At 41.9% G+C, this 12,008-nt stretch overlaps 1 protein-coding gene across 1 annotated transcript in view; it reads left to right on the top strand.

The window, feature by feature from the left end:
- The first annotated feature begins 3,891 nt into the window (after positions 1 to 3,891).
- ABTB2 (ankyrin repeat and BTB domain containing 2) overlaps positions 3,892 to 12,008 on the top strand; it is a 116,916-nt gene continuing 108,799 nt past the window's right edge. The window contains exon 1 of the mRNA XM_032692377.1: positions 3,892 to 4,964. Coding sequence (XP_032548268.1) covers positions 4,103 to 4,964 — 862 coding nt within the window. The 5' untranslated portion in view covers positions 3,892 to 4,102. The remainder of the gene's footprint in view (positions 4,965 to 12,008) is intronic.

Genomic DNA, 12,008 nt, shown 5'->3' with positions numbered 1-12,008 from the left:
TTAACACATTCTGAAATGTAAGTATTATAACCTTTGCAAAGCCCATTCTTCACAAAATGAATAAGGGAAGAAGAATTTGAGTTATTACATGTTGAATAGAGTTTCTCTTCAGTTGGGAAGATATTCCTCTTATTTCTTTGGCAGTTGTGAGGTCAGCAGTGAGTATTTGGTCACTTGTTCAACTGACCATCAAATCCAGTTAGACAAGAAATTGAGTGCCTTTGCTGTACAGAAAACCAGATTTTTGTTATCTCTCCATCACTGTTGCTTTGAAAATACGCGAAATGTATTCTCTTAACTGCAGTAAACTTTTTTTTTTCACTTAATTTAGGCCTGATATGTGATTCACCTGCTTCTTCTCTGCTTCCCCCACATCTTCTGGTATCTGGGTTCACCCTGATTTTCAGGTGATGGGCACCAGCTGTTAACACAGCTCCAGTTTACCAACAAAGTTAACTCTGAATGGTGCAGATAAAATGCAGTAAATTAAGTAGCTATATCAGGAAAATGCTATTAGCACTAGCTCAAGACAGAGACAGCAGCTTGAGAAGGAAATTTCCAGAAATACCCATGGAATACCGGGTCCCAGCTGCTGAGCCTTTGGGCTCATCAACACTCCCTCCCACAGCTGCAGGGAATAAGGCTTGAAAAGGGCTCCTCTGCCAAGTGTGTTCCAAGTACTGCTCCAAGGCTTGGTTGTACCACTCAAGCAGCTTTCTTGAGGGCTCTGCTGAGGACAGTTCTGTTATTAATATTTTTGTCTTTCCCTGGTGGAAATTCTTGAGTCTTCTTTGCTTCAAGTGACTGAAATAAGTTTCTGTGGGATGTAGAAACTATGCTCAATAGTCTATGTGTGAACATCATTTTCTAGAAGTTCACTGAACTTTGAACAAGTAACAGATTAACTGGTTACTTCAAGAAGTATTGATTTGGAGTCTTTGGTGCAGATTAACTTTATAGGGGTTTTACATTTGCTTTGGCTGTTGTGTTTCTTTAAAACAAATTGTTTATTTTTAAATTAAGCTTGCTATTCATTCAGTTGCTATTTGTTTATCAGAGAATGCTGAGGCTTTTAAATTCTGGTGAATTCTGGTGTACTTTGAATTCAAATTTTAAAACTCTGTAGTTTATCAGAGCTAGAATAATTCATATCTGAACTCTTTACATGAAGGAAAATTGGGCCTCTTGAGTGCCAGGTTTTTATTTGTAATGGAACCTTCACTGTTAGGGTGTTTTATCTGTTTTCCTTATGTTCCTGAAAGACTTTTGATACCTTCTACTTCCTTAAGATTTTAATTCTAGAAAGAAATGATTATGAGAAAATCCGCTTGTAGAAAGTTGACTTTTATCACATGAAAATAACTTGCAATTGCTAATGCATCATATGCAAAAAAGCCAAATACTTATTGTGCCTTATAAATCAAGGAATAAGTTGTTTTTATTGGTGTTTAGATGCGTGACTTGGATTCTTTCCTATGTTCAATATCTTGGAGCTTGAGGTTTAAATCTTCAGTAAGGAAAATCCTTTCTGTGCTTGGGGGCTTCTGTTCCAAGGTTTGTTTGCCTGAGGAAAACTCTGGTCATACTTTTGCAGTACAGAGAGAGAAGCATTTATCAACAAAGTGGTTTTGTACAAGCGAAATTGTGACTCCCCACAATGAGAAAACGCTGTCTGAGGGAAGTGGGAAAGCACTGTTTCTTAAGCCAGATGATTTTTGTGCTGTTAAATTGCACAGAATGGAAGGAATAACAAACTGTGTGGGAGTATGAGAGAAGTGTGATAAAGGGAAGGAAGAAAAATGATTTGTGGAAGTTTTAAGTAATTTCACAGCTGCATTTTTCCCAAATAATATCAGTTGCTAACTGTGTAGTGATTCTCAATGGCAATTTTTCCTTGTTTTTTTAAGATTGGTATGAATCCCAAGGGGTAGATGGAACAGGATGAGTTTTAGGGAAGGCATTTGCAAAGAGGCAACACAAAACAAGGAGTTTTCTGTGTATGATCTTTAAAGAATTAACAGGTAGTTTTGTAAAACAAGACTTAAAAAAACCCTTATTTTGAGGATGTAATGGAGAGATGTGGGGACGGAGAGATGGGCACCCCACAAAAGTCACACTTAAGAGCCCTGCAGTGGCCCGTGGCACCTAATATATAGGATTAAATGCCTATATGGAGGAAATATTATTTTTAAAAATCAATGTATTAACTGAATGCATGAGACGTAAAGCTGTGGTTTGAATCCATTATGCCTTGTCACGCATTCAGAGACCTATTTACCACGTGCACTCTCAGCTCTGGTGTCTTTACTGGGTTTGAAACTCTTAAAAGTAGAGCTCAAACCTGAAAAATATGACAAAATAGCAGAGTTAGCTTTGATCTTTAAAATAACACCTGAGTGAGGTATTAGTTGTGTAGTAAAAATATCTATTCCTGAGCTGACTGTGGAGCACAAAATGAGGTGCTGAGGTGTTGAGATTTCCAAATAAATTGGAATGACATTGAGAGAATTAGGTCTGGTTTTATCAGACAACTTTTGCTCCATGTTCATGCTTTCATGGGGAGAAGCTGTGAAAAAGCAGAGAGATGAATTACAGTTGGACTTTGATCTAAGAAAGATAAAAGAAGATATTTTGTTTTTTTAAAAAAATCTGTTTTAAGGGTCAGCTAGTGAAAAGTTAGTACACCCTGTTAAGTACTTTCTTTTTCAGTATAAACAGGAGCTGCTTGATCCTGTGAGCAGAAGTGGATAAGTAAAATATGATTTTTCAAGTATTTAATCATACCTAATAGTTGCAATCTATTTCTTACTGGCACTAAGTGGTGTACATAGAACAGTACAAAAACACAAAAGGAGGTTTTGGAAGGTATTCTCCACGTATTGGAGCTGATAATACTTGGACGCTGTATCTTGTAAGGGACATTACTATGGAAAAGACATACAATTTTTTTTTTTTAAACCTATAGGTAAGTTACAGGACTGTGTAAGATCTATATATTTTGTTACAGGACTGTGTAAGATCTGTAGATTTTCGTGTGAAGTTCTACAGATCCACTCTGTAGTTTTGGGGGGGGGGGAAATATAATTTGTGAGAAATCTTGAATTGATTCTTTTGGCTTCAACAAGTATCTTTTCACTTACATCCTACGAAGAGTGAGCATATGGCAAGAATAGAAAGAAAAATTCGGAATCCTTTTGAACCAACAGATAAAAATCCAATCCTCTGAGTTTTATACATTTTGGCATAGTTGCGACATTATCAAGGATGCACGTTTTCAAGGACGTGCACTCTCTCCTGCTTTACTTTGCGTGCCTGGCTCGGCTGGCTGTAGATGGCAGGGTCTTTGGGCAGGGGGGGGAGGTGGGTCGCGCCTTGTGGGAAGCTGTGAAAAGTGCATTTCAAAGTTAAATTAATTTAGTAATTATTTATATTTAATTTTAAAGTTCAATCACTGTAGTCTGAAAGGACTTGAGACAGAGACACGGGCAGACCCCGCATTCTGCGCTGCCGCTCCCCGGTGCGGCCGAGCGGGAGCGCCCTCGCACCGCGCAGGGACGAGCCGGGGTCCTGCGCTTGGTGCCGGGCTCCGCGATGGGGAAACCCCACAAAGGCTCCTTTGAGGAATTCGGGAGCTCCGCGGCCGCCCCGTATAATCCTCGGTTCGAGGGGTGACCCCCGCCCCGGGAACCGAACAGGCTCCGAGCCCGAGGGCCGGGACGGGGGTCCCGGTCCCGATCCCGGTCCCGGCCTCCCCTCGCCCCGCCCACCTATCACCTCATTGGCCGGCCGGCCTCCTCCGCCGCCGCTGATTGGCGGTTCCGCGCGACCCTCATTTGCATGCGGCGGTGGAGCCGCGCCGGGGAAGTTGCGCCGGAGCCGCGGCCGCGCTCCCGTCCCGCCCCGCCGGACCCTCCGCAGCCCTTCCCGAGGCTGGAGATGCCCCAGCGCAGCCTCCCGCCGGGATGGAGGTAGCCGGGCCCTCGAGGAGGACTCCTTCCCGCTCTGCCACCGCTCCTCCCGCGCCGCTGGTGGCTCGGTAGGGCTCTACCCCAGCCTCACCTTTCGCGCTGCGCTGCCGGTTGGCTTTAACCCGTCTTTTCCTATGGCTGGGATATACAGCTCTACTCTGAAGACCCTGGAGGATTTGACTTTGGACTCTGGTTATGGGGCAGGGGATTCCTGCAGGTCCCTTAGTCTCTCCTCTTCCAAGTCCAACTCCCAAGCCTTCACCTCTTCTCAGCACAGAGGCAACTGGTGGTACTACTCGGGCTCCATGAACAGTAGAAATAACAGCTGGGATACTGTGAACACCGTTCTGCCGGAGGACCCCGAGGTCGCAGATATCTTCTCCAAGTGCCCTAAGCTGCCGGATCTAGAGGAATACCCGTGGACTGATGAAGACATCGGCAGGATCCTTCGCAAAGGGAAGGGAGATGGCCACGGCAGGACCTTTTCCCAGGAAGCTGTCAGGAGGCTCTCGCAGCTGCTCCGGCGCGTCCTGATCAGGATCTCCAGGGAGGCTCAGCGGCTCAGCGTGATGCACTCCAAATGCACCAGGTTCGAGGTGCAGAGCGCCATCAAGCTCATCCAGAGCTGGTCCCTGTCGGAAAGCTGCGTCTTGGCCACCGTCAAGGCGCTGTCCCTGTACAGCATGAGCGCAGGAGACGGGCTGAGGAAAGGGAAATCCGCCAGGTGTGGCCTCACATTCTCGGTGGGGAGGTTTTTCAGGTGGATGGTGGACACGAGGATCTCGGTGAGGATCCACGAGTACGCGGCCATCTCCCTGACGGCTTGCATGGAGAACCTCGTGGAAGAGATTAAGGGTAGGGTTTTGGCAAGTCAGAGCCCGGATGGTGGAGGGGAGATCTCGGCCGAAGTCCTGGAGATGGTTATCAACAACGACGCGGAACTTTGGGGAGTGTTGCAACCTTACGAGCATCTCATCTGTGGGAAAAACGCGAATGGTAAGACCCAGCTTTTACGATTTGTTGTCTTCATACCAGCGAGCTTTACAGTAAAATCCTTGATCTCTATGGACTCAGTGGTTTCCTTGGCTTTTCTTGCCATCTGGATTGCATCTTGGTCGTGGTTTGTGTGTGCGCAAAGCGGGCACGGCGGCTTTACCAGGCAAGAATGATCCTGCTCTATTCTTGAGATGTCCCAGCTTATAAAAGGCACAGAAGCTGTGGGAAACCAAGCCCTGTTGTCCTGACAAACATCTGACTTTCTACCAGCCGCTGTTTTGAGCATTTTTTACTCTTAACTGGCGTGTAAACCTCTTTCTCTGTAACTGTAAGATGAAATGTGCTCTAGAAGCTACTCTTCAGAAAATACCACTGTTGCTTTTAGACAAAATTTCTATTATAGTGAGTGTCTTGCAGCTTCATCTTAAAGATGCCGTTCCCACATACAGCCTAGAGAGGGAAAACAACATCCAATCTTTTTTCTTTGGAGTAGTAAAATTCAGTTTCTGAGCTCAGACTCGTAACTACGTGTTGCTTGGGCTTCCTTCTAGTTCAGCAGAGAGTTGTGTTGTCTTGTGCAGTAAACACGACCTTGTGCTTGGCTTGCCAAAGTGAGTATGTAGGACGGTGCCTCAGTAATGAGAATAACACGATGCTAAGGTACTTCCCCCTGTAATTTCTTTGGAAAGCAAAGGTTTGAGCACTTAAGCAAATAAGCAGATAGAGGAATGTTGGCATCTTCCTACAAGACCGAGGAGCAGTTTGGAAGGCTTAACTGTGACAGTTCTGTTTATTTTGCACTGTCACACTGAGGAATGCCATATTTTTCTGTGGAAAATTCAGGGAAACTTGCGAGTTTAGGAAACTGTTTGGTGTACCACCCACAGCTTCGGGACTTTCTCTGGCCACGTCCTTATGGTCGGTTATTCCATGCTTAACACCTTAATGGTTTAACTCTAAAACCAAGTGGCTTGGTCTTTTCAGAAGATAATCTCATAGCGAGAGACAAGTGAGGAGAGACAACACCCCCTAGGTGAGCGTTAGCAAGGAAACAGTGTCGAAACAGGGCTGACTCACCTTCTCCTCCCTGGGTGCATTGATTTCCCGAGGTTATCCCATACCCAAGCAATAATGTCGCGATTCAGATCACGAGTAGATAAGTGCAGTGAGTGTCCCCTGGCTCAAATTCCAAGGTAAGAGACCTCCTGTCGTTAAGGGTGCTCACAAAACCCCTCCTGTGCACTTTATCTGCCCTCCCTCCGCTGACAGTGTCACGAAATGTTTGTGAAATAAATGTGAAGAGCCCTTTGGGATGTTCTCTTGGCACCGTTTCAAGGTAGAGCTGTAACTTTCAAAGTCAAACAGAGACTCTACATTTTTAACTCCGAGCTCAGGGATGACTAGAGAGGTATGAGGATGTCCTGTCTGCCAAAACACTTGTAATTCTTTGTTTATCCTGGGAGTGTGTGTCACCTGGTCCAAAAAGAGGAGTTGTTTCCCCTTATTTAGGGAAGCTGGAGTGAAATATTGTGCTTCTGTGAACTAAAATATACGGTTTTTTGGTGTTCTCTTCTCAGTGCTTTTGCCATGCAAGTTCTGTGTGTAAAATGGAGAGGAAGAGTCAGTCCCTTTTTTTTTTTTTTAATCTATTTCTTAAGAGAAATCTCCTTGGTAAAAGTGCAGAGAGTGAATGGATGCTGGTGTTCAATGGAAAGAAGGGTGACTGTGCAGGGAAACGCTTATAAATATTCAAAGCACCAAATGGTCAGTTCTGATAACGCTCCTCCAGTGCAAAGCCAGGCAGGCAGTGGCCACAGAAGGATTGGCTTCTGTTGCCTCTTTTGTTGTTCCTGCCTTTCAGATCAATTCTGTCAATAATTGGATGCATTTTTTAAGTCTGGAAATTGAATAAAACCGCACATGAAGGCATCCTGTGATTTCCTGTGACAGTCTGTCACTAGTATTTTACCTGACACAAGTCAGTGAATCTTCTAAATGGCTTTTCTTGCAGTTGTAAGGCCACAAATGGTTTTATATGGATGCAAAAAAGCTTGAAATAACTTCTTTCTTCTTCTCCCTGTAGGAATTGTAAATGAGTAGCATTCACATCATTCTCTGCAGTGCTTTCAAGTGATCTTGCTTTTTACATTAATTTGAATCTGAAGTAGATCTGGTGGTGAAATAGCTGGATTTATTCCTGTTTAAGGAACAGGAAAACTTGCTTTGCTGTCACTTTTACTTCTTTTCTAGTAAGAGCATTTTAGAGGAGGACTCATAAATTGCACGTTTGGCATGTGTGTGTTGGGGTTTTTGTTTATAGCCCTGAGTTTGATGTCAGAGATAAAAAGCACTTAAGAGGTTCAGGTCTAACTCCAGTCAAGCATTGCAATCTTGGGATGAAATCCATGGCGGTGTCCTATGCAGGAGATTATCATAATGGACATTTCTGGCATTATGATCTATGGAATACCATTTTCATTATTAGATCAGGATAGCCTGCTGCTTTGGAGTCAAATAGTAAGTAAATACATAAATCTTCCTAAATTCTCAAGAGACTGAGCTTTAGCCCTGTGTTTCTTCAGTGACTAATCTCCCATCAAAGACCACGGTCCACTCCCTGGTCTCAAGGCTTTGGAGTAATATTATGTATTATAACAAATGTGTTTTAATCAACACCTGATGTGTGAAGGGTAAAGTTTAAAACTCTAGGTGCTTAAGGGGGAATTTTAATATTTTTTTTTAATAAATAATAATCTGTGGCTCACTTATTTATTTGCCCTTTCTGTGAAGCTGTTCTTTAATCAACTTTCTGCTGCTTCTATGAGATGCTTTGTGCTGTCAGTGTGAGTTCTGTGGAATGAGGAATGTTCTCTGAGCTTGTGGCCTTAAGGAGTTCTGCCAAGCCTCTGGGTGTGTTGATGTCTCCAAGGGCTAAGTCTTTTTAGGCAGTCTAGGTGGGCTGATGCAAAAATAATGCAGTGCAAGCTGGAAAGAAAATGAAAGAAAGGCAGCAAAAATTATAAGCAGCTACTGAAGAATGTGGCTACTGGAAGGTAAAAAAAAATAACAAACTTGGGTAAACTGAAACACATTTTATTTTCTATTTTTAATTACATAGAGATGTGTAATATGCAGCTCAAGTAGAGAATGCACCCAGTAGTTTCACAGGGATTTTAAGTCATGCTAGTTTGGAATATTAGTCTATTAATTTAAAATGTTCATTGAGAGATGAGTTGAAATATGAACTTACCTTGGAATCACGATTTTTTTCCTTGCCCTGCTTGTGTTTGGTGCTTGTTTCTTTAGAATTTGAACTATCAGCACTGCAAATACGTTTTGCTATTATTGCCCTATTAACTAGAGCACTTAAATTGTATTTAACTATCTGACTGTGGCCAAACACCCCTGTGACTGCCAGTACACCTGCTGTGCTGTTTAATGCATCAGCACATCCTGGTGCTCTGCAGATACAAGTGTTGACAGATGTTTTTGCTAAAAAAAAATAAGGTGGGGGTTGGAATTTAATTTGATAACGCTGTTTGTCCATGTACCTCTCGGCCCAAACACTTGAAGTTCTCCCTGGATGAACTAATCCAGAAACAAGCCTGCTCAGCTGACGAGGAGTGGAAACATGAGCCTGAAATAAGCTCTACTTATGTCTTAAGGCATTTTTCTTAGCAAGGGGTTGAGGGGAGAAACGTGTAACATTTCCTTGGAGTGAGAGAGAATGGGTTGGACTCAATGAAATTAAATTTTCTTCTGTAAACATTGCCACACATCAAACATGGACTTGAGATTTAGTGTCACTAAGCACATTTTCTTTTATATTTCTCATTGCACTAATACAGGTTAAAAACTATAGCCAGTTTTAAAATTGAGGGTAATTAGTAAAAATAAATAATTAAGGATTTTTAAAGCTATACCAATCTAAAAATTCCTTTTTGTAGTTGTCAGAATGGTCTGTAATAAAGTTATTTCAGCGTAGTTGTGGTATTGTACTGAAATCCAGCATGAGCAAAAATAATGACACTTCAAGAAGTAGAATGTCCTTTTGTTATCTGAGCTGAACAAACTGGTGTCCTCATCTAGAGCCTCATCAATTTTAATAAGCTATCAGCTCCACAACTATTGAGGAAAGGGTGGATGGGTGGATTTTCGGGAAGAGAGCTGTAAATGCAATCAATAAACCAAGCTGAGGACAAATAGAGGGCTAGGACAATGATACTATGGGTGGCTTGCCAATTATTTAAGAAAAAAATAAATAACTCTGCATTCTGTTACTGTGTCTGAAGCAGGAGCTTAAAGCAATTTTGGGATTCCTGGGCAGAAATGTAATAGACTTCTGTCCACATTTCCATGTTGGATGAGCTGGTTGTAGCTATGATCCTACTCAAATTATGGCTTCATTCACCTGTGGACCCCCAACATACTTTGTGTGCTTCCACTCCTCCACAGTCAAGAGCTTGGATTTATATCCACAACCCCCCAGGGACAAATTCTTTAAGCTTAAATATTAATGCTTATATGTATGTACATGCTTACCTCTCCTACAGACACAAACCACCAGTTGCTTCTCTGCAGTTGTCTGTATTTTAGTTGTGCATTTCATGTTAAGGTATAGCTCAAGTAAGGCTAAAATGCCTATTTTTTCTCCCCCCTTATAATCAGTTTTCTGTGTCTATTTTTTTTTTTTTTTTAGTGATAGTAAAGGAAAACTTCATTAATGAAGTAATGGTGCTGTCATAAATTTATCCTTCACGTTGCTGATATTACTCCATGGCAATAAAATTTGTGTCCTTTCAATTCGGTTGGTTAAAGAGCTGAAACTCCCTCGGTGTATAATTACCAAATGCTGATTATATTTGGATTTTTAGGGGAATTGGGGTTGGTGGCAGCTTAACCCTGTGAAACTGAGGAGCTGGGCCTGTGAGAGAGGGATCTTTTGGAGAGAAAACTGTGACCTGTTGTGTCCAGACTGAAGTGTCTTGTTACTGCCAAAGCCAAGGGTTTGAACCGAGTGAATTCTGTTGGGGCCAGCACAGGATTTTATCCTTGGTGTGTAAACCCCTAAGTTATAACAGTTTTGGTGTTTGACTCATTGATTTATTTATTTTTCAGATGAAAAATGATGCTGCTTTAGCTCAAACTTTAGCAGTGATTGGATATTTCGGATGCTCTTGCATGTTGTTTAGTGTGTGTGTGTCAGCAGAAAATGAGGAATGAGCTCTGGGTGTTCATATTCTTAATAATAAAATATGATTTGAAATCTAAACTCATCTGGGGAGAGCTGATGGTTGTCAATGAACTTCCCTAACTGATCTCTAGCTTTCCACACTGCCTCCTCTTCCTTGAGATCAGCACTCACCCAGAGCATGGATATCATATATATTTTGACTCTTTTGACATCTTAATCCTGCCTAATTTGGGGCTATTCCAAAATTCAGTGCACCAGTAACACAGGGTAGTGGTGAATTTTGAATAAATTGTTTTGATAGTGGGGTGAAATGATGATCTTTTTACTCTGAAAAATCTTGTTTGGGTATTAATGTTTTCGTGTTGTAATACTGGTTTGTGCTGATGTACCTGGTATGATTCAATTCCTCCAGTTAATGGTCCACTTCAAGCTTTTTTTTTAATCTGTTGTGTTTTTTCTGTCCCTCTCCCATGCTTGGTGTTGTAATGGTTTGCAACAACTCAAAGGAAGCACTGAAGTTTATAAAATCCTCTGCAGGAAACATAAGTAAAGTCCTGGAAATACTTCTTTACAATGGACTATAAAATTCACTTAATACACAATTACCAAGTTGCAGAGTTGGGCTTAGGACTCAACACTTAATTAACTTCAGAAAGAACTGAAGCTCCGAAGTGCACTTGGGAGCTTATACCAAAAATCTTAGTGTTGAACTAGAAGTAGGTTTTTAAAAAGAAATAATTTTGCAGCAATGCAAGAAAATGGAAAAATAAGTCCAAAGGTAACATTAATCCTGTAATCTTCACGAAGTTGTACTTTCTTAAAGACCAATACATTTTACTTTTTCTTGAGCAATTTGCCCATTGTGCCAGTGGAATTCAAATGAGGAGAAACAGAGGCTTCTAAGCACAATAAACCCACTGGATACCCAACAGTGCCCAGCAAATCCCTCACTGTCTTTATCTTCTGAATGTTTGGAAACGAGAGAAATAATTATTTGTTTACATTTTAGTTCTTGTTTTGCATTTGGTCAGTGCTAAGCTTTTCAAGTCAATATATATGTAAAATGTATATATTTATAAACATTTTTCCATTGTTTATGGTGCAGGACTTTGCAGTTTTAAGACTGGACATTAAAGAAAACCTCTCTCCCTGACTAAGTTCTGCTCCACCAGTGCAGGAGAAAATGTCCGTTTGCTCTTGTTGAGCAATGGGAATTTAGGCTGACAAACAAAAGAATGAACACAATCATTTCTGATTATTTTCTTGTTTTAATGGGATTAATTTACATGCTATTTTGAACCTAAGTGCCCAACATGACATTTGGTTAAATCCAAGGAAGCCTGAGGCAACAGTAAATCTAGCACAATGATGGGTTCATGCTTTCTTAATTTACAAATTGGGGCCAAAGTACTTCAACAGAACTCTTGATTCTTTTCCTTACAGAAGAGGAGATAGATTTAATAATATGTGGTGGACCTTGAGAGCATCTAAGTCTATTTAAGGATTCCAGGTTGTGGATTTATCACAGAATACCAGGTTGGAAGGTTCATCTGCTCCAACCTTTCAAGCATTTGAGTGAAGAGAACCTTTTAAGTGGAGTTGCAGGACTTGTGCCAAGAAAGCAATAATAAAAAGAAGAAAAGATCCACCAAATGCTGAAAGGTTTGGTCCTTTGACCCCAACACATCCAGACTTGCCCTCTGACTCTGCTCACAGGCTGGGCTGGATCTGGGAGCTCACCCTGGTCTTCAGGAAATGTTTGGGAGCAGAGGGTGACTTGGAGAGCTTGGCAAGGGGAGCAAGGAGAGACCAGTGATGGGCAGGGCATGGCTGAGGTGGTTTGTCAACCT

This window comes from Chiroxiphia lanceolata, chromosome 6 (assembly GCF_009829145.1).
Source record: "Chiroxiphia lanceolata isolate bChiLan1 chromosome 6, bChiLan1.pri, whole genome shotgun sequence".
In the NCBI taxonomy this organism is placed as follows: domain Eukaryota; kingdom Metazoa; phylum Chordata; class Aves; order Passeriformes; family Pipridae; genus Chiroxiphia; species Chiroxiphia lanceolata.
The sequence above is the reverse complement of the archived record's forward strand: the minus strand, read 5'-3'. Positions and strand labels throughout refer to the sequence as shown.